General features: G+C 32.0%; 1 protein-coding gene across 28 annotated transcripts in view; it reads left to right on the forward strand.

Annotated features, from left to right (window-relative positions):
- Window positions 1–24339, forward strand: part of LOC100874737 (uncharacterized) — a 138090-nt gene that overhangs the window by 63414 nt on the left and 50337 nt on the right. For 20 of the 28 annotated variants that reach the window (XM_076533342.1, XM_076533350.1, XM_076533344.1 and 17 more), the window contains 4 exons: window positions 8411–8539; window positions 9881–9986; window positions 17127–17204; window positions 23739–23963. In XM_076533342.1, the coding sequence (XP_076389457.1) occupies window positions 8411–8539; window positions 9881–9986; window positions 17127–17204; window positions 23739–23963 (538 nt within the window). Of the gene's footprint in view, window positions 1–4503; window positions 4594–8410; window positions 8540–9880; window positions 9987–17126; window positions 17205–20606; window positions 20625–23738; window positions 23964–24339 lie in introns of those variants that run through there. The other 8 variants (XM_076533346.1, XM_076533347.1, XM_076533349.1 and 5 more) reach the window with 3 other exon arrangements.

Consider the following 24339-nt stretch of genomic DNA (forward strand, 5'->3'; position numbering starts at 1 on the left):
ATTCAGAACCACGGCAGCTATCCCCCATTTCAGCAACCTACACTAGTCGTGCGACACCCTGTACATTTGCAGTAAAGGGTAATTTTCTTCACTATAAATATAACCTAGCAGATGCTGAGAAAGAACTGTATATTTGCAGTGAAGCAAATTACTCTCTACCATAACCTAAAAAACACTGAAAAAAGAACTGTATATTTATACCAAAGTGTAATTTCCTTTCCTCTAAATATACAGCCCTTCCTGTACAATTACCTCAGATTCCGAAGCAAAATAACAGTTAACCGAGACATATCGATCTGTGACCATGAAATTGTATCGCGTATAATAGTAGTTCCGGTTTCGAAGGTAATACCGGTACATGCCTATATCAGCGTAGGAAGCACATTGACTATTCGCGTCGGGAAACGAAACCCGTATCGACGGATCATCTCTGTAGAAGTCCGAGTACGGTTCATTGGAACGTGTCAAAAGGTGTCAGGCCATAAACGACAGAAGATGCCTAGTGTAGCTTTAATTGAGCAGCACGAGGAACGTGACTGTGATCCACGCTTACGACATAACAATGAGACGGACGCATCGGTGACATAAGACGCGTACGATCATATCGCGAATAGGTTGGAGGGGCGATGATCAAGGTCGGCCAGTTTGAAATCACCTACGGGATAAAAGATGATTTGCTAGTTTCTTTTCATGGATTGGGTTTTTAAACACGACCGGAATAGATGCCGAGATCGTACGACATTAACAGGTTTATTACAATTGTAAATGGATGCCCGGTGTGACGTGCAATCGTGCAACTTCTCGTTTTCATCGAAAGTGTCAAAAGTCGAGTCGCCATCAAGCTGAGAGGTCAGGATATTTTTTCGAAGTAAGTGAGGTTATTTTAGACACTATAGAGCTATTCGATTTTGAACTATTTGAAGAATTTATTAAATTGATGCAGTTGGTGGTTAGACTCTTGTAATATGTCTTGTCAGGTGCGTTACGAACGCTGCTATAATATTGAGACGAAAAAAGTTGAAATGTTATGTTAGTTTGGTATTATGCAATCTATGCAAATTGGTCTGGAATTCCTGAGTGAAGTGTATTAATATGAGTAAGATTGAACTCGATGTGAGTGATTAAAGTTATGAAGTGTGGTAATCAGAATAGTGTGAGGGGTTCAGATTGGGTTTAGGAATGATACTCAAATTCTCAAATCTACGAATCTGGCAAATTTTTACATTTCCAAATCCTCAAGTTCTCAAATCCTAAAATCCTCAAATTATCCAAATTTTCAAATTCTCAAATTTCCATCTCCTCAAGTTTTCAAATCCTCAAATCCTTAAATTCTCAAATCCACCAATACCTAAATTCCTAAATCCTCAAATGTCCAAATTCTCAAATCTTCCAACCCTCAAATTTCCAAATTCTCAAATTCCCAAATTCTCAAATTCCTAAATCCTCAAGTGTCCAAATTCTCAAATCTTCCAACCCTTAAATTTTAAAATTCTCAAACCTTCCAACCCTGAAATTTCCAAATTCTCAGATCCTTCAATCCCAAATCCTTCCATCTCCAAACTCCCATACTTCATCATTAAATTTCCAAATTCCAAAATATTCAAATCCCCATACCTCAAATTCCTAAACACCCAAATCTCCAAATTTCCATAAACGTCCATCACGTCCCTCGTCCATTATCTCATCAAACTCCTTTGACCCCACTAAAAGCCCCAATCCGACATGTCATAGCACTCAACCAATCATATATCCGGACCCCCATTTCATTTTTACCAATGCAAGGCTCCAATTTACAGAAATATTACACCGCGAGATACCGATAGTAGAGCAGCGCGCAATAAAAGTTATGAAGGTCTGAAACATCGAGCGCCAGGTGCGTTATGGCGTTTGAATAGGTTAATGCCGCTGCAACGTGACATAAACTGTGTCTCGTTGATTATGATTAACACTATTCTGGTGTATGACGTTCGCGGTTAACTGCATTCAACGAGATCAGGCGTGATTACGCGATTAGTTTTCACAGCCGCTCGTGTATTCGGCAAGATATAGGTCACTGCCTATGAGGTCAACTATTCGTAGATAGAAGCAGCTTAGGAGGCTGTTTCGGAATCACTTCGGGATGGTGTGTCCTTGAACACCGGTAAAATTAGAATTTTCGCGTTACAGTTTATCCATGTGGTATCGTCTCGAGTTTAGGTTCCTCGGTGTTTCTATTAATTTTAGACGTTATTGATTTTGAGCTCGTCGTGATCCAGAGATAACAACTGACATCATTTGCCAACTGCTTCTGATACACCGTGACGAGAACGGAAGTGACACCATTGAAAAGAGAAATTATGCCACGGTGGTATGAACGCATAACAGTTTCGGGAAAATTTTACTGGGTGTTAGTCGTGTATAAACATTTATGAAATTTTGGAAAAGGGAGTTCGAATGGGGAAATCAAATCTTAAGATGCAAAATTAAAAGATTTAACTTTAATGTTGGACTGTTATCAGTTGTTATTGACATTATTAATAATTAATAATTGCAGCGTAGAATTTTTAAATTTATACATTTTATATTATAAATTCTGAATTTTATAAGTATATTATAAAATTTGTACCGAAGTCTATATAAGAGAGATAAAACAAATAATAAAACAGAAGATATAGTAACTATATTTTTATTAACTTCTGAATGAAATTCATATTAAAAATCAACATTCATTTTTATTATTAAAAATTTTATTATAAACTGAATATTTTAGTGACTATAATAAATGTTCACTATCGATAATGAGTATCGATAACAAAAATAAAATTCGGGTCATCGATAATTATTGACGACAAAAGAAATTGTGATTATTTATATTGGTGACAGACAGCCAAAATTAAATTTTAGTCATCGTTAATAATTATTGGTAATAAAAATAATATTGTCGTCATTGGTAACGATCATCGTTAATTAAAACGATTTTAATCGGTTGTAATAGATATTTATAACCAAAATCATATGAATAAAGATATTAATTCTTATGCTATACTTCTGACAGTTATGATGACTGATGTATTTTTATAATTAATAAAAGAATAATTATTGTAACAATAATGCTATTATTCTAAGTACATAAATATTTTAAAGAAATAAAAATAAGTTATAGTATTGAAAGAAATAAGACATGGTATATCCTCAATTATCTCAGATAATATGAACCAAGTTTACCTTGACCGATATTGATGGATCGTTCGTAGATCACACACAATACAATTGTCACTTTAATATCATAATACTTTACGCATACAGTGGCGCGAAGTACTCGAAACTTTTGTTTATAGGATAACAAATAAAGAAAGACTGTTATATTGTAACTGTATTAATAATATAAGTACTAACCATATTAAACTATTATTAATGTGTATTAATAGTCTAATATGATTAGTACTTTATCAAATCTTAAAGAATAATATTCGATAAATTTACTCATGAACTTTGAAAATGTTTTTCCGCCATCATTCAAAATGGCGCTATATTGACGAACCCACTACCATTCTTGCAAAAATTTTTTCACTTCGAGAAAAATTATAAAAAACCTTTTTCACCCTAAACTTACATTATTTTAAAAAATTTACAATAAAAATTTTGAGTAATTGATTTTTATGTTGTTTGAGTAGTTGACAATTTATATTTTATTTTCATATTGCTAAATTATTATTTTTGTACTTTAAATTTGACACTTCAATTCAAGAACTTTTGCTGAAATATTTATACAAAATTATTTAACAATTTGATTATTAATATGAATGGAAATATTCATATTAATTGCTCGGAACTATAAATAGTAAATATAACAAAATATTGTGCAAATATGAAAGTAAAACTAGTTCGTCAAAATTTTCAATTTCTTTAATGTGACAATTATTGTATTAACACTGACTGCCGTATTACATATGCTAACGTTTTAATTTCCATATGGATTTGCTACCTACATTCCTATAAACTTGTTCACTTATCTAACTGCAAATATTCATACTACTCGGAAATATAAATAATAAATATAACAAAATATTATGAAAATATTTAGAAATATTTGTCAAAAATGCAAATTTTTGGCTTCCCCATTAAATATTGATCCAGCGTCAAGTATTGAGAGCAATGGCAAATAAATAGATATCAATAAATAAATAATATTCATTATAAATATTTATTATAAATATATAAATAATTTATTACAAAATTTTCGAAGAAGATATCAGAATTCAAACAGTACAGCTAATAATCCGATTCCATGATATCGTAATAGCGGAGAAGCGTCGAAACTTATTTCTGGAGATGATAACTCGTGCCATTTCTAAGATAGCGAGTGAAACGATACGTTTTGCGTATGTCAGATCCGTTTTGGCTTTATAGCGGCGCTATTCGACGTAGGCAGTGAATTTGTAGGCTGACCATTTATTAGATAATTGTGCTCCATATTCTTGGCATATCTGATAAGGTATGTTTAAAGTTGTATAAAGTGATTGGATAACCGAGTCAGTCTTGTGAAAAATGCGATACCGTTCATTCGTCTTTTTCGTGGAATATTTTATCAGTACTCAATAACTGATCACAAAGGTAACTATATAAACGATTTTCAATCACTACATGTAAACAGGAAATAGTAGGTTAAAAGTTATCCTGAGACCTTGGAGATTTTCTTGCTTGGGAATTATTTAAATATTTGTACGTGTACTCGTGACTGATAATCAATGCTATCTGCTTGAGATACTCGATTCAATTTAAACACTTCATCGGGAAAATTTACTTTTCGTATTTGTACAGTTGAAATAATTTCTCTTCGTTTTGTATTATGTGATCCGTGACGAGATTGAGCTCTTACAATTGTTGACGTACCATATCATTTGTTTATCGTTAGTTTACTCTGAAGCTATGAGTAAGATACTGGATGTTCGGTTTTGGTGATTCAAATTTTGGTATTCAATAATTGACATTATTGGTTTAATTAGATAGGTGTTTATTGGGATGTGTACTCTGTACTCTGATGTGGAATATTTTACTGTTACATATTCTATGCTATCGACATTTGTTTTTTCTTTGAAAATATTTTTGATACACTTTAGTATACTATATTTCAACATAGTATATTTTATTAATGTATCTTACGACATATCATACGTTACACATTATATTAATCACACATCCTTCACATTCATATTTAATTAACTTTTATGACGTCATTCTAATGGTAATTGCAATATAACGAAATACAATATACTCTTTTGATTACTAATATATTAACGCACTCTTTATTTATGTTCCAAAAAGAAAAAAATAAATTAATGGTATAACACATGTACAGTAAATAATATTCGTGTTTGTATAACCTCAAAATATCTCAAATGTAAAACCTTGTTTATGTAGAACCACGTTTAAAAATCTGCGAACAAAATTTTTCTCGTAAATCACTATTCATGCATCCTAATTAATGTACAGATTTTATCAGTTGCCATTATGTTGCAATAATTACTGACTGTAATTACAATACATCTCAAAGTTCTTTCTGGTTGAATGCAGTACTAATTAATTAATACAGTGTACTAATTAACTTGTTATCTAAGAACAGTGACTTGTATTTTTTAACAAAATCGAGATAATTATATGTCTTTGACTGTGTGACAGTGTTTTTGACATGCATTAACAGTAGAAGTACCGGTCAGTCAAAATAACTGGTTTGAGATTTCACATTTTTTATTTTTCTCAAAAGTAGTACAAATAGATTTAGAAATTTAGATATTCAATTTCAACATTTCTACAAAACCAGTACACTTGAAAATTTACACTAGTTACGTTTACTATTTAGTCATTAAATCTGATTAGTATTAAATTACTAAGTTTTAGAAATTTAGCTGTGGTGAACACCTTAAAAAGTTTGAACTTTTTTCTTATATGAAAAAATTATTATTAATAATATTTATGAAAATACAATCATTTATAATATTTATGAAAATACAATTATTTATAATAATGACTTAAAAATCACTATTTTCACACGTAGTTCATTAAAAAAATCGAATCGTCATACTGCTCCCATGATTTCAAAACATCGGCGAACACAAAGAATTTTTTCCTCAAGATTACGAAACGTTAAATGCACCTTGCGATCGTGCATTGTTTCGACATAGTATTGAAAAATTCACAAAATGCACTCTTTTGACCGTGAGTCATCAAGCGCATACAAGAGCTTCAGTTCAAAGAATTGTACATTCCTATTGCCTCATCTGTGATATAACGACAAACAACTGTATTAGAACTATAGTACTGAGATTAACTCAGCTGTCTGAGTGCTCCAGCAATAGCAAATAGAGTAGACTAATTTCATATGCCATAATGTTCACTCTATTAGATTGCTAATATCTATTATTTCATCTTGATTACACTGCTCTATAGGGTATTACCTGTAACGCTGCTGACGATTTTTCTTCCACTTGCAGCCACCTTACGGAAAAAAGTTTAAAACAATATTTACAGGGTATGAAGTGCACAATAGATATTAGTAAAGCAAATTTTGTTCTCTTGGTAAAGTCAAGGTCATCTTGGGTTTTTTAAATAAGGACATACTATATAGTCATAATATTTTTATTAACATATTATTCGATTTACAAAAGTGGAAATGTGAAGTAAAAGATCAGAATATTACGTGATGGAAGGCGGCGTAGAATTACCAGGCGTTGAATTACCATGCGTGGAGTTACCATATGCTGAATTACCACGCTTGGAATTACTACGCGTAGAATTACCACGCTTGGAATTACTACGCGTAGAATTACCACGCGTGGAATTACTACGCGTAGAATTACCATGCGTCGAATTACCACGCGTGGAATTACTACACGTAGAATTACCACGCGTGGAATTACTACGCGTAGAATTACCATGTGTGGACTTACTACGCGCTGAATTACCACGCGTGGAATTACTACGCGTAGAATTGCCACGCGTCGAATTACCACGCGTGGAATTACTACGCGTAGAATTACCACGCGTGGAATTACTACGTGTAGAATTACCATGTGTGGAATTACTACGCGCTGAATTACCACGCGTGGAGTTACTACGCGCTGAATTACCACACGTAGAATTACCACGCGTGGAATTACTACGCGTAGAATTACCACGCGTGGAATTACTACGTGTAGAATTACCATGTATGGAATTACTACGCGCTGAATTACCACGCGTGGAGTTACTACGCGCTGAATTACCACACGTAGAATTACCACGCGTGGAATTACTACGCGTAGAATTACCACGCGTCGAATTACCACGCGTGGAATTACTACGCGTAGAATTACCACGCGTGGAATTACTACGTGTAGAATTACCATGTATGGAATTACTACGCGCTGAATTACCACGCGTGGAGTTACTACGCGCTGAATTACCACACGTAGAATTACTACGCGTGGAATTACTACGCGTAGAATTACCACGCGTCGAATTACCACGCGTGGAATTACTACGCGTAGAATTACCACTCGTGGAATTACTACGTGTAGAATTACCATGTATGGAATTACTACGCGCTGAATTACCACGCGTGGAGTTACTACGCGCTGAATTACCACACGTAGAATTACCACGCGTGGAATTACTACGCGTAGAATTACCATGTGTGGAATTACCATGCGTGGAATTACTACGCGTAGAATTACCATGTGTGGAATTACCACGCGTGGAATTACTACGCGTAGAATTACCATGCGTGGAATTACTACGCGCTGAATTACCATGCGTGGAGTTACTAATGAGTTACTAAAATCATTAATAGCGTTACAGGTAACACCCTGTATTCGATTTCGTAACATTTAATAGACGTTTCTTATCGATTTTTACAAACCTCGCTCTTGTCATTTTTCATAGAAAATTCATATTTTCTGTTTCATTTAAATATTTCTCAAAAACCATAACTGCATATTTGTCCCTATTGCACAATAAAACCATATTCATATCATCACACGAATAACAATTATATTCGTCACATGAATAAGAAACGTCTATCATGATTTAGCAACCAAGATTTACATAACGCTTCAAAAACTCTTAGTGTTTTTAAAAATAATTATACCACGCGCAATTTGTACTAAAACTTCAAGTGAAAGTTTCACGAGTGTAGGTTTAACGATACATTTTATCTCGCTTCTTTGGGCTTGATTGAGATAAGTTTCATGGCAATGATTTTCCGTTTATTTGCAGCCTCATACCCATTCATTTTCGTTGATGCATAATCTTTCACCACGTTCATACTGTTCATGCAAGCTCAAAACAGTACTTTAGATTTTTACATTTCTCCTCCTGATTCTTGTGGACATATCTCGAAGTAGAATATGTTATAGTAATCGATGTTGTAATTTGGTTTTTACGTTGGTCATAGGTGAAGATCCGATGCTTAGCGACCAACAGCAATATCGATACATGACTGTTGACGACATGAAATCCATGGGGGATGATTCAATGCGTGTCAACGTGACGGACGATGAGAGAGACAATCGACATTCCGGAGGTGAGTTTTTGAATATTTTTATTTTTACTACTTTTAATCTTTTTAAGTAGACTAATTTGTTAGCTTGAAAGTTTCGATATTCTGATATTTTTTGTTTTATTCATTTTTCTCATTTATTTTGGAGATTTGAAAATTTCATATATTTCTAAATTTGCAAATGTTCCAGATTTCTAATTCTCAAATTTCCAAATTTCCAGTTTTTCAACTTTTCAAATTATCAAATTTCTAAATTATCAAATTTACTGTTTTGAAAATTTGTCAATTTGGTATTTCAATTTTGACATTGTCAAGTTTAAATTCATAATAGATTATACACACTAATTAATTTCTTTCATCCTAATATCTTCCATGTATTTGTTTATATTCCTCTTATGGCACGATCAAGTTCTTACGCAAAGAACATATGATTTCATATTATGTAGAGAATGTCAAAGAATGAATCAGCTGTATGTTCAAGGAAACACGGAAGAGATTTCAAGGACAAGTTTAATTTCTTTTAATCGGAGTGCTGTATTTTTATCCTTAGCGCAGTGATGATTGTAGAATCGGGTTCAACGAGGTATAATAAAAGGTCATTCGAGATGATGGAGGGTCGTAAATTAATGAATCTTGCGTTATAAAGGATGGTGGAGGTGTTGTCGTTTGCATGGATGCGCTCTTGCAGCCTCTAGTTTATAGTAGAACATTTATATTCGTTCTCTGATCTACCAGAATATTTTTAGTTGTTGCAATTATTTTTATTTTTTAAAATATTTTAGAATATTATTTATTGGTTTTCAGAATATTAGAATATTAGATTAGAATATTATATAATATTGGAATATTATTTAAGGTTATTTATAGAAGATGAAATTTGTGAAAGATAAATTAGGATTTTAGATATGAGTTGACAAAGATTTCAATATTAATATTAATTAAATATGCAATATTTATTTTTAATTTAGTAGCACTCATAAAGCACTTCATCTTTCTGTCGTTTCTTTATTTTTTTTTTATTGTTGTAATTCTGACAAAATTTGTGGAAGATAAATTAAGAAATACTATTTATTAAAATTACAAATGTGAAATGTCAAAAATTTCATATAATAGCAATCTTTTTTATAATTTTTAATTTAATAATATTAGTAACGCATTGAGACTTATATCTAAATTATAAATTAACTTAATACTTCAGAATCTGATTACTAAAAGAATTAAAAATGATGTCCATAGTTGAAAATTAATTTCAACTTGTAAACTATTGCAAATTGTCCTAAATTTACAAAAAACGATATATGGAAGATATTTAAGATGAACCGACAACCAAAGTATAAGATATATGTTAATAACTCTGATTTATAGCACCAACCATAACCGAGATGATCACGAAAGAAAATTATCAACGTACAAACGCTGCCAATCTGAAACCAGATAATGTTGATATTAATAGGCACCCTGTACATGTCGGGTATGTATTCGTTTGTGTTTCATTATTCTATAAACGCCACTCATCTAACGGTATCTAAAACAATGATGTAATTCAGGGTAGGTTGTATTACTGACCTATGGCTGCGTAATATTAATTGGAATAATATTAGATTGTTGCATACCAAATCGTACATTTTCTGACTTGCAAACTTTTATTTCTAATTTTATTAATACTAACTTAACTCTTTGTGTGACACACTTCTATCTGTGACTCAATAGCTTGGTTCAATTTTCATTAATTTAATATTTAAAATAAATGAAAAATTTGTCACATACTGTTACAATATACTTAAGTTACAATTAATTTGCAATTAAGGTGTAATTTGGAATAAGTTACAAACCCTTTCTTGGTCTATTTTATATACAGGGAGTCTCACAACTCGTGTAATTCCCGGAAAGTATAGTTACCACGCGTACAATTACTACGCGCTGAATTACCACGCGTTGAATTACCAGTCGCTGAATTACCATGCGTGGAGTTACCACGCGTAGAATTACCTCGCGTAGAATTACCACGCGCCGAATTACCACGCGTTGAATTACCACGCGTAGAATTACCACGCGTCGAATTACCACACATTGAATTACCACACGTAGAATTACCACGCGTTGAATTACTACGCGTAGAATTACCATGCGTGGAATTACTACGCGTAGAATTACCACGCGTGGAATTACTACGCGTAGAATTACCACGCGTGGAATTGCCACGCGTGGAATTACCACGCGTGGAATTACCACGCGTGGAATTACCACGCGCTGAATTACCACGCGTGGAATTACCACACTTGGAATTACAACGCGTGGAATTACTACGCGAGGAATATAATATAGTTGGTAGTTTATATGTATAGAGTTGGTAGGTAAAGGAAATTAACACTACGTTACGCGACATTTTGACACATTTCGAATTTGTTTTACGAAAATTACAAAAACTGTTCGCATTTTTATTTTATCTTGTACTGACTTTTATGTTGAGTGCAAAGGGTTAGGTAATAAAAACATTATTTTATAATACATTATAAATAGTAGTAATAATAATAATATTACTTTATAAAATGCATTATAAAGAAGTGCAATTAAGAAGTGCAAAGGGTTAAGTAATAATAAAATTACAAATAATAGCAATATTAATAATAATATTAATATAAACTGCTATTAATATTGCAAGAACAAATTTGAATGAAATACCACTAATAAACTTAATACAATAAAATTAATGCAATTAATTTGAAATTAGTTGCCTCGTTATGTAATTGAATCATGCTTCATTTCGTATTTAATGACATAAAAGTATTACTAAATAACAGTTATGGTATATCAGTTTCTATAATTAGGTCTGATGGAAATGACTGTATTAATATTGCATCAGTGTTCTTAATATAACACGATTAATTCGATGTAATAAACAATGAATCAGCCGATCGGCGGCACACAAGAGGAACGACCTTCGGAAACTGGTTTAGTAGAAATTTAATTAGTATAATTACAGGAAACATGAACATTATTCATTTTGTAAAATTATGGTGTAGATTTTATAAGATAAGATTTTATATTTCAAGCTTTTTGAAACGTTTGTTTTGTTTATCTGAGTGTTGTGATTTTTCAAGTTTTGAACTTTTAATTTTTAAATTTGGAAATTCTTATATTCTTAAATTTTTTAATATGTAAGTTTTTAGGAAATTTAAAATAGATCAATTTTCCAGTTTTCAAGTTTTTGTATTAACAAATAGTTTAATTTGTAAGAGGTTAAATTTATAAATAATCAAATTTCCAAATAGTTCAATTTGTTAGAGCTTATATTTATAAATAATCAAATTTCTAAATAGTTAAATTTTCAAAGAATTAAATTACCAAACAGTTGAATTTCTAAATAATTCAATTTCCAAACAGAGTCCCCAAATAATTAAATTCCCAAATTTCTGAATGACTAAATTTCCAAATTGCTAAATCACGAAATCTCCAAATTTACTATAGTAAAATTACTATAAGCTAATACAGTAAAAATATTATAAATTTTATTGTCCAATACTTTCATGTCATCAAATTTACAAATACCATCAAATCAATCACTCTCTACTGCCCATTGCATTTTATTATGCATTAAAAATATTAATAAAAAATTGACATAATCGTCTTTCTCAAATTTTATCAAACTTCTAATTCACAAGTACTGTAAAAAATTATATCACATCTTGTCCACTTCGAATTCTGTTTGATATGCAACAAACTAATACTACTGTATAATAAAAACTGAACAAAATTTTGTGTATCAATTAGAAATTGATACAAGAATAGAAGTACATCAGTATCTTTACTTGTACAAATATGGTAACTTTTATAATAAATTTTTCTCAATTTTTATAAATATACAACTTACCCACTCATCGATATTTGCAAGAGTTCTCAATTTAAAACACTTTATTAAATTCGAATCAGACTTATCTGCAGCACATTAGAATATATCGTGTCTGGTTCTAATCTGCAGAATTATGTACATATTTTCTAAATTTCCCTCCGTCTACTTACGTCAATTGGATCTCTTAAATTCGCTTTACGATCGACTCTGCGGATCTGCACTCTTTGAAAATTGTCTGCAGAGTACATTTTGCACGGTGACTTAAGAAACTGAAATTTTTACTTATCAAAACGAATACTAACTGAATTACGACGAGAAATATTGCAGAATATTGCATGGTTTGTCTTAATTAATCAGAAACGTGAACAAAATGCACAATTCTAAAAAATGTGAATTATAACAAACTTCTGTTTTCTATACTCTTGGGAAATGAACAGTTCGTTACAATTTGAATTGAATTTTTGTTGAATCAGAAACTAAGATTTACACATACACGCGAGTATATAATTATTCTAATCGTATTTCCACTTATTTGTATATACAAGACGAAAGCACAAAGTACGGAAACGTACGTAAAAATTTGTGAAACAATAACGTCTCTGTCATGGAACAATAATGTTGTGTATTATAGTGTGACACGGTGTGTGTTGGTGAAAGACTCCTGCTATAATTAACCCTCTAGATTATTGGCTGATATATAACAATCGTGGGAATTTACGTGTACACGAACTGTACAAATTCACCTTCGATTTTCTACCTTTTCGTACTTCAAAATACTTTCGATTAATTAGTTGGCTTCAAACACTTTTAAATCAAATGAAACGTATTTCATAGTGTAATTATTTTGAGATACGTGAAATGACTCAGATTATAATTGTTCGTATTTGTACATTTTTATACGTACAATGTTTGTACAATTTTATTCGTATATATACGTATTAGGGTGTTTCATAACTCGGTCCCTGAAATGGGGGGTAGTTGACGTGATCCTGAATAAGATTTCCCTTTGCAGAAATGGGATTTGAAGCTTCGCTTTTGAATTATTGAGGAAAACGCGGATCAATCAGAGCGCACGTAATCCTTGCGTTGGGATTGGTGAATTAGCACGGGTGGAATTACTACGTATGGAATTACCATGCATCGAATTACCACGCGTCGAGTTATCAAACGTTGAATTACCACGCGTCGAGTTATCAAACGTTGAATTACCACGCGTCGAGTTATCAAACGTTGAATTACCACGCGTAGAATTACTACGTATCGAATTATAATGCGTCGAATTATCACGCATCGAATTACCACACATCGAATTACCACGTATCGAATTACTACGCGTCGAATTAATACGCGTAGAATTACCACGCGCCGAATTACCACGCGTTGAATTACCAGTCGCTGAAATACCATGCGTGGAGTTACCATGCGTGGAGTTACCATGCGTGGAACTACTATGCGTAGAATTACCACGCGTGGGATTACCACGCGTAGAATTACCACGCGTTGAATTACCAGTCGCTGAATTACCATGCGTGGAGTTACCACGCGTGGAGTTACCATGCGTGGAATTACTACGCGTAGAATTACCACGCGTTGAATTACCAGTCACTGAAATACCGTGCGTGGAGTTACCATGCGTGAAGTTACCATGCGTGGAGTTACCATGCGTGGAACTACTATGCGTAGAATTACCACGCGTGGGATAACCACGCGTCGAATTACCACGCATTGAATTACCAGTCGCTGAATTACCATGCGTGGAGTTACCACGCGTGGAGTTACCATGCGTGGAATTACTACGCGTAGAATTACTACGCGTGGAATTACCATGCGTGGAATTACTACGCGTGGAATTACCATGCGTGGAATTATTACGCGTAGAATTACCATGCACCGAATTACTACGCGTAGAATTACCACGCGTGGAATTACTACGCATAGAATTACCACGCGTCGAATTCCAATGCGTTGAATTACCACACATTGACTTATTGGTCTTTGTTTTTCCTTAATAACTCAGAAACGAAGCTTCGAACTCCATTTTTGGAAAGGGAAATCAGAATCACATCAGCTACCCCTCATTTCAGGGATCTACACTAATTATGACACACTGTATTCATGTATAAAGTATTTGTACAAAATATACGTATAATAAATTGTATAAAATATACCTACAATTATTCATATGAAGTATATATACAAAATGTAAAAAATGTCCATATAATTGTGCATATAACATGTCCATATAATATGCATATGAAATGTCTATATAATTATGCATATAAAATACATAGAATTAATTCACATAAAATGTACGTACAATTATTCATAAAAAAAATGTCCATGTAATTATCCATATAAAATATACGTACAATTATTCGTAAAAGAATGTCCACATAATTAAGCACACAAAATATGACACGAAATGTACGTATATGAGTACAAAATATACGTTATTTGTATAAAATGCAAAAGTACAAAATGTAAAAGTGCTACGTTGAATAAGAGCTGCCTTTAGCAGGAGATATTAAGGTTGCTATGGGACATTATACGTAATAATTGGCATAATTCACTGTTACATAATCGCGTGCATAATGAACAACAGCGTAACTGTCGTGGAACATTTTTAATGGAGCCAACAAGAATCAGATCAGTAACTGCGTTTTTTCCTAATCAGTCTTCTGTATACACATAATCATGTCTCTCACAGCAAGCTATTTTGATCTACATATTTTTCTTTTAATTCTATTCAGAATGTTTAGTTTAAACGTTTATGTAATCAGCCAACCAGCTAAACAAGAGCCAATCGCTTGGTGCCCTCGTTTACATCCTGTCTTGCTCGTAGAAAAACTAGATTATCTAGTAATAAGCATGTTGTTCTTGATATATCTTTGGGATGAACGATTCTTTGACGGTGTTATCTGATTGGAACAAATATTCCTTACTAATACTGGCTGGATCGATGTAATTACGGAACTGTAAATTGTGATACTGGGTGAATGATTGTTGGTCTTCTGAGCGCACGGAGGTTCAAGATTTGAAACGAAATTTTTTTAAATTTTCTTTAATTTTACGGGTTAAATTATTTTTTTTCCAAATACTCAGTCACAAAATTACACTATCCCAAATCCTCTAAATTCTCAAATTCTGAAGTTCCAAAATTCCAAAATTCACAAATTTAAAAATTCAAAAATTCCAAGTTCTCAGTCATAAAATTCCAGCATCCCAAATTTTTAAATTTTGAAGTTTCAATGTTTCAAACTTCCAAAACTTTAAAAATAAAAAATTCCAAAATTTATCGTCCCGATCCCAAAATTTCGCAGTGGCAAAATTTAAAAATTCCAAAACCCCGAAATTCCACTGTTCCAAAATCTCAAAATTCTCAAAATTCCGAAATTCTAATAGTATTAGGAATTTTCTCCCTTTCTCAATCACTTAATTACTTGATTAATCTAAATTCGTAATGTCGGTCACTCCGGTCATTAAGTACTTGATACACTTTCTTCAAAAACCTTATTATCCAATTACTTTGAGCAGTACTTGCTACGTTAATATACTCCATACAGTAATTATCAAGTATGCACTCTAAAGTGACCAAGTAATTCGTTTTTCTCGGTTAATAGGTTACGGTGTTAATTGTTACGAGGGTCACCAATGACCGGGGCATACTTCAAATATAATTTATTCGTGTGATTAATTCGTCTGAATAAATTTGATGAATTTGAACTGCCTTTTACTGGACATGCTGTACTTTACAAATATTATACTAAATTTAAAAAAATATATTTATTATTAAAAAATTGATGTTATGTGACAGTACATTTGTTTTAGACTATCTATGTTGATTGTGGAACATATTTTAACTTGCAAAATTTGAACATAAAAGATATCTCTTAAAAACAAAATTCATTATTCAAAATTTGATATCATGTGACATTACATTTGTTATACACTATCTTTGTTGATCGTAGAACATATTTTAACTTGCAAAAATTAAACATAAAAAATATTTTTCAAAGACAAAATTCATTATTAAAAAATTGATATCATGTAACATTACATTTTTTATGCACTATTTACATTGTTCATGAAACATACTTTAACTTGCAAAAATTAAACATAAAAGATATTTTTTAAAATTGATCACAAAAAATATCTCAGATATAAAATTGATTTTATAAAAAATTTCATCAACTACACAAATTTTACATGAATGTCATTTAGACTTCCCTTATCAATAATTAATAAATAAATATTGTGCACATTGTCCAGAAAAATTTGTCTCCGTCTAAAAATTTATTTGTCTCTCCTTAAAAATTTTCTTAAGTAAAATATTGCTCAGTGAAGCAAATATAGTATTCGCACTATTAACAAATCTTGAAAATATTTTGCAAGGTAAAAGAAGTTATAGAAGGTGTATTAATTTAGAAACAAAGGTACTCTTGTCCGTCACAATGAACGTCTCTTTGCGCTCAGTAGAACATACTTCTTCGTCCGTCACAAATTACCTTTTCATCAGTACAAACCTTCAGTGTGACTCGAATGTCTCTTTCTGTATATCTTTAACCATGTACAAGAGCACATGTGTTTTGCACGCACTTGTATCCGAAACTGTAGAATGGTTTTTTCCCTTGAAGTGCACAAAACTCCCGAGACAAAGAAAAATCAGAGAGAAGTGCGAAGTGCACGAGAACAAAAAGATGAAGCATGCGCATGAAACGAAATTGTTACCCATAATCATATCAGATTTTGTTCTGAGATCAGAGCATCCCTAGAGTCCTTAGACACATCGCTGGCAGCTCTTGGTACCATGTCGAAAGGACAAGGAATGTGGAGGGACAGGTACACCATGCCCTTTTTATTATTTTCCCTTTTGATTAAGTTGTTGCACACTAGTTAACTGCGGAATCTTAATATTAAAACTATCAAACTGAGCTCTTTAGAAGATTTTAAGTTACAAATGTTATGGTGGATTTCTTGAAATTTGCAATTTTCGTCGAAATAGAGAGGCCTATAATTTATTTTGTAATTTATTAGGTTTATTGATTTTCTAATTTATTACGGTTATTTATTTTCTAATTTTGTTTGAAAGATTTATGTGTTTTTATACGCTGGTAGGGTCAGTTGTAAAGACCCCTTATGGGTAATTGAAATCAAGCGTGTACCGATGTCAACTCATGAGCTGGCGCGTGAAGGGCGGACCAGGTGTTTAGAGCTACACAATTGGTCGTAGCTAGCAAAGAATAGAAAAAACCCACCATTCCCAAATTTCTATATTTCCAAATTCTTACATACCCAAATTGTTTCAGCCACAAATCTATATCCTCAAATTTCTACATCCCCAAATTGGTACATCCCCAAATCCCTACATGTCCAAATTCCTATATTTCCAAATTCAACATTTCCAAATTCTTATATTTGCAAATTCCAACGTTTTCAAATTTCTACATCCCCAAATTCCTGCATTCCCAAATCTCTATGTGCCCAAATTCCTACATCCCCAAATCCCTACATCCCCAAATCCCTACATCCCCAAATCCCTACATCCCCAAATCCCTACATCCCCAAATCCCTACATCCCCAAATCCCTACATCCCCAAATCCCTACATCCCCAAATCCCTACATCCCCAAATCCCTACATCTCCAAATTCCTATATTACCAAATTCCTACATCTCCAAATTCCTATATTACCAAATTCCTACATCTCCAAATTCCTACATCTCCAAATCTACATCCCCAAATTCCTATATTTGCAAATTCCAACGTTTTCAAATTTCTACATCCCCAAATCCCTGCATTCCCAAATCTCTATGTGCCAAATTCCTACATCCCCAAATCCCTACATCTCCAAATTCCTATATTACCAAATTCCTACATCTCCAAATCTACATCCCCAAATTCCTATATTTGCAAATTCCAACGTTTTCAAATTTCTACATCCCCAAATCCCTGTATTCTCAAATTTCTATATCCCCAAATCGTTACGTCCCCAAATCGGTATATTCCCAAATCGCTATGTCCCCAAATAGCTGCGACTCCAATTGGTCAGAATAGAAAAATGGACGCCTCACACGTATTTTTGGCGGTATATTGGCTCTCACGGTCGCACACCAATTAGGCCAAAAACAATGACACGCAAACGTCTCGAAAGTGAGATAGAATTGCGTTCTGCAGTTTCTGTTATTATTATTCCTATTTGCCAAAATGTAACTGGAAGTCACGGTTCTTTTACTTTGGAGCCAACTTTGGAGTGAAACAAATATACATCAACCGCAGTTAACTGGTTAAATGATGCATTTTCATACGTGACAAGTCTACCACGATTTGATTACACAAAATTACTAAAAACTGACATATTTTCATAAAATTATAAACTTGTAGTATAAGTGCTATATTTTAGTATTTTTATGTGATGAAATCATGTCAGACTTTTTATGGTTTGAAATTCATCAGACATGCAACAACTTAATATATTTAGGCACTTTTTGTATGTATAAACATAAAGAACACGTTACACTCGTGTAAAATGTAGAAATATTTATTTCTTTTTATATTTTGTAGTTTGTTGTTAACGTAGTACTGTTGGAGTAATTAGTATAGTTTTACTAAATAATATGTATACGTAATTTTAAGCGAGTAAAAAGTATCTGCATAATCAATAATGGTTAAATTTCAATATCTTTTGGAATAGAATATAAGAATTTCATGGAGATATATTATTACACTGAGAAGTAATTAAGGTATTTAGATGGAGTGCAAAGTTGAAGTGCAAATTAGAAGACACTGAATTAAAATAATCATTTTATATATTATATGACTAAAGAGGTATGCATATAATGAACAGTTGAAAGTGCTCTTGTAGCTGTGGAGAAAGAATCGTTCGTCCTTTAAATATCTAATTAAGTTTAATACATTTCAATAGATTATAAGAGACTATCGTTATATTGCCACTGTGAGAACAGAAAATTCTCAAGTTTTTAACTCTCTAAATTTCCGAATTTTCAAATTCCAAAAATTTCAAATTTCCAACTCTCAAATTTCCCAAATTGCCAATTCCCAGAATTCCCAAGTTTCCAACTCTCCAAATTCCAAAATTCTCAAGTTTTTAACTCTCTAAATTTCCAAATTGTCAAATCCCAAAATTCTCAAAATTCCAACTTTCTAAATTTCCAAATTTTCAAATCCCAAAATTTCCAAATTTCCAACTTTCTAAATTCTCAAATTTTCAAATCCCCAAATTCCCTATATTCCAATTCTCAAAATTCCCAAATTGTCACATCCCAGAATTACCAAGTTTCCAACTCTCAAAATTCCCAAATTGTCAAATCCCAAAAGTCTCAAGTTTCCAACTCTCTAAATTCCCAAATTATGAAATCCCAAAATTCTCAAAATTCCAACTCTCTGAATTCCCAAATTGTCAAGTTTCTATCTCATCAAACTTCCAAACCCTCAAATCCCCAAATTTCCAATTTCGCATTCCCACATTTTCTAAATTCTAAAATTCTCATATCCCTAAATCCCTGAAACCTTAAATTCTTAAATTCCCAAATTCAAAGATTTCGTCAAATCCTATTTTCCATCAATTTAAAAATATTCAATAATGCGCCAATACGTCTATACGAAACGTCATACAAAAAGAAACCAGTTCCAGGGCAATATACCGACAGTCTACACTTCGTCTAGTGGCTGCTGCTCGTACAATTGTCCCACCATTATGTACAAGTTCAAGCTATTTTTTGCATAAGTACCGAAATCTGTACACCGTCAATTGCATTCAAATATCATTCCAACATGAAATCATTCAAAAGAAATGACAGATTTCGGGACAAAGATTTCTGTTTTTACGTTGCTGCCCTAATGTATGTCTTTTTTCCGCAGAGTGTGAGTGATGTGGCCTCGTTACGTCTCTACTATAATACATAATTATTATTGTTACTCCCTGTTTTTGTAGTTTTGTACAATAGTCAAGTGGCTTGCGTGTGATGATTGCGGGTTTTCGAAAATTCAGCAGAACGAAAAAAAAGCAAGGATTATCAATCATAGCACGGAAGCGATTTTAAAAGAAAAACGTGCTGATTAAATGTGAGAAGTGTTCGAAAATCTGTAAAAGTTGCGTTAGTTTTTAAAAATCGACACCATTTATGTCGTCATCTTTCATCACCATTATTATGAACGAATGGATACTAACGCGTTTTTTTATTTTGTTCCCGATCCTCTGTTATTTTATTTGCGCTACTCGCAGAATTCCACAGTGGAGAAAGTAAGTGATCTTCTCTTGAATCTTAGCTTCTGCTATTTGCCGTATCGCGCTTCAATTTGATTTATGTTCTTCATACATTTTCTTTATAGTTGCACATTGCCCGTAGTCGCTGACGGTACCCATAAACAGTGCACAATGAATACATGCAAACTTATTTTTATTCTTTATTTACGGATACAAAAGTTAGGTTTACTATTCAAAATTGGTGGTAAATTAATTTTAATATATGTTATATATTTTACTATTGTGATGTATAATTAGGGTCTGACTGATGGAGTCAGTGAGAAAATAATTATTTTCAGGATTAGAATTTAAATAGATTTAAATTTTCAAATTTAAGAATACCTAAATTGTCGAATTTAAACATACACAAATTATCAAATTTAAATATTTAGAAATTATCAAATTATTGAGTTGAAGACTCGAAACTTAAAAGCTCATGATTTTACAAAATTTCAAAATTCAAAAGTTCTGCATTTTTAATTTTGCAACTTACATATAAAAATTCCCAAAAATTTCTAAATTCTAATATTTGATTAATAAAAAATTTGAAATCTACACTTGGATCCATTACAGTGTTCAGAATTAAAATCATACACTATTTTAAACCGTTTCAATCAGTACCGTAAATTACTACTTGGAAATTCAGTCTACAGCGAGCGTTTAATATTTATTAAACATCGTATTTCATCACAGCTGAAACCTGTAATGTATTCCGAAAACACAGCGTCCATTAAGAAGTACCGTTGCATCATCTTCTTTGAGTAATCTTCGTAGAATTTTATTTGCAATGTATTTTTAGAGTGCGTAATACACTGAGAACAGATACCGTGAGAGCACTCTATCGAGCTAAAAATATTTTTCAGTTATCAATCAAAATTGTGGAGAATTCAGACTTTTTTATACACGTCTATTTTTAATTTCAGTCGAAGCAATTACTGTATAATTAAAAAGGAGTTAAGTATCCTAAGAATATTAATATTTAAGTTATGGGCTAGGTATTATTAGATTAGGTATTATTTAGGCTATGATCTGTAATTACTATTAGGCTATAAAATTACATAAATTGAAAAAAAAGGTACAAATACTTTTATTTTTTGTTTTAGGTAGACTTAAAATAATAACTTTGTTATGAAGATTCACCGTCGTAGATTTGAATTTTCCCGCCGTGTAGGTCCCCATTTAAAATGGCGGCGTATGACTCCCTTGCGGACCAAATTACTTAACTTTCAATCCCTGTATATTAGTGCAAATAAGCTTAATATCTCCAATTTCTGTTACTTAATATTCGTACCTATTTTCATTCGTGACATCTCAAGCAAAGACAAACAAAACAATTAAAATGTTTGCAAGATATTACTGTTTATATTCATTGTGCACACTGTTCTTCATTGTGAATAATTCTCAGGTTCATAAAGGAACTCCCACCAGCACTGTCATCGGTTAATAATAGGAAACGATCGAGCTCTTTCCAGCAGTTTTTAATGATTTTTTTCATTTATTTATAGTGTTCAATGTTGATTAGACGCTTGCAGTTATCAAAATATCTGTGCAAACCCCTGACACGAATTCAAGCTTACAAACCGTACTCTTTCATAGACACAAATTAAGATTTGATTTGCTCCATTTTTCATATAACTTGTCTTTTGCACTTTGTTATTGTATTAATTTCTTTTGTGTTTTTTTTACAGTTCATACACAGCATTCGATCTAATGCAAAGCATATTTTTGTTAACAATTCGAAATCGGAACGTCGGTTTATGTCGGATTCGGCGAAGTTTGACGCAAAATTACGAATAATTCCTCTGATTCCTAATTTTACGCTTTTAGTGAAAATTTACCATGAAAATTGCTTCTCGGCTTGCCGTGCTTTTGATACGTATCAAATAACTCCGTTACCTTTTCAAACAGCCTTCCAGAAGTTCAAAGTTTTTTCAAAGAAATATAGGTTTCATGAGAATCCTATGAATTATATAATTTAATCCTGTACATAGGATTTCGAGAATTTAAAGGCTGTAACTATTCTTTGGAAATCTAGATTAGGGTGTAAATATCATGTACTAGCAAAGATATTTATTTTTTTTAATTATAATTGGTTTAATTTATACAAATAGCATGATTATCTCCCGAAGGGCCAAATGTTCGCACAATATTCGTATTTATGTTTCAAACATCAAAGGATAGGGGCAAAAATTATTTACAGAATTTATAAATAATTAGAATTGTCATATTTACGAGGAAGTATTTACATGATTCATGTATTTCAATTTATTTACGGAATTTTTTCTTTTTGTCTTAAATACTGTTTCTAGTCTATAGACATTAGTTTAGTTAATCTATAGACATTTTACTAATTAGTTTTTTCTTATGTTATTGATATTTTAAATAATTTTTTTAGATTTTTTTTATTGTATTAAATGTTTGATACTGTTTTTTGCTATTCAAACAAACTTACCACCTATGTTATAATTCACCACCTATTTTATATTTCATCGAATGTCGTGTGACTTAAATTAAGTACCTTTGAACAAACTATATTTAATTGAATTTATTGAATTTGTTGAATTTATTGAATTTATTGAATTTATTGAATTTATTGAATTTATTGAATTTATTGAATTTATTGAATTTATTGAATTTATTGAATTTATTGAATTTATTGAATTTATTGAATTTATTGAATTTACTTAATTTATTTAATTAATTTAATTTAATTTATTATTTGAAACATTTGAAGTCCTACAAATTTTATTTTTCCATTCAAGCAAACTTATAATATAATTTATGTTATTTTCTGTTTCATCAAATAAAACTTAGTGATTTAAATAATAAAATACCTTTAAAAAAACTGTTACATTTTATACAAAATATAATAACAAAACCATACGCAATAAAATCATATAATTTAAAAGATGTATATTATGTAATAAAAGATATCCTTTGATATTTGAAGAAGAGTGTAACAAGACCTCACGATACGCATATGTGTCCGAATAATTAGCCTTCCTGTCCATGCAAAGAACGCTGTTATGTTCAAATCTTTCAGCATATAACCTTCCAAAGCAGTCAAACTCGAAACTACGACTGTAATTAATGTTGTTGTATAAATGACAGCTTCCTGGTTTCCTTTCTGGTGGATGCACGAGGTGGTGCAATGCGTGGCTGCAGACACAGTGGTGTGCGCGTAATCGTTCCTCCTAGAAAAGCTGCAATGCCAATGCGCGTTACGTGCAGATATTTAAGGAGGGATAAATTGACTAATCCACCACCTCTGATGGAAGGAGAAGCTTTGGCCAGCCGTATTCTTGAACTTGGACCCGTGGGTGCCAAATTCTTGGGGTATGTTATTAGGATTTCTTCAGTGCTAAACAAATTTTCATTGGGAGATTACAAATTTGATCAGGGAGATCCATCTTCGATAAAGTATTTTATTAATTATTTTTCTAAGTTTCAAAGTTAAAAAATTCCAAATTTCAGGATTGCAAAAGAATTCCAGGTCCTATAGTCTTAAAGTTTCAAACTTGCGAAATGTCTATGTACCAAAGTTTCAAAATTTAATATTCTAAGAACTTCAATAATTCTACAATTTCAAAGTGTTATAGTCCTAAAGTTTCAAACTTGCAAAATTTCCAAGTTCCCAACTTTCAAAGCTAAGTTGGCAAAATTCTCAAACTCCTAATGTACCAAAGTACCAAAAATGTCAAAGTCCCAAAAT

Source organism: Megachile rotundata, chromosome 7, assembly GCF_050947335.1.
Source record: "Megachile rotundata isolate GNS110a chromosome 7, iyMegRotu1, whole genome shotgun sequence".
Lineage (NCBI taxonomy): Eukaryota > Metazoa > Arthropoda > Insecta > Hymenoptera > Megachilidae > Megachile > Megachile rotundata.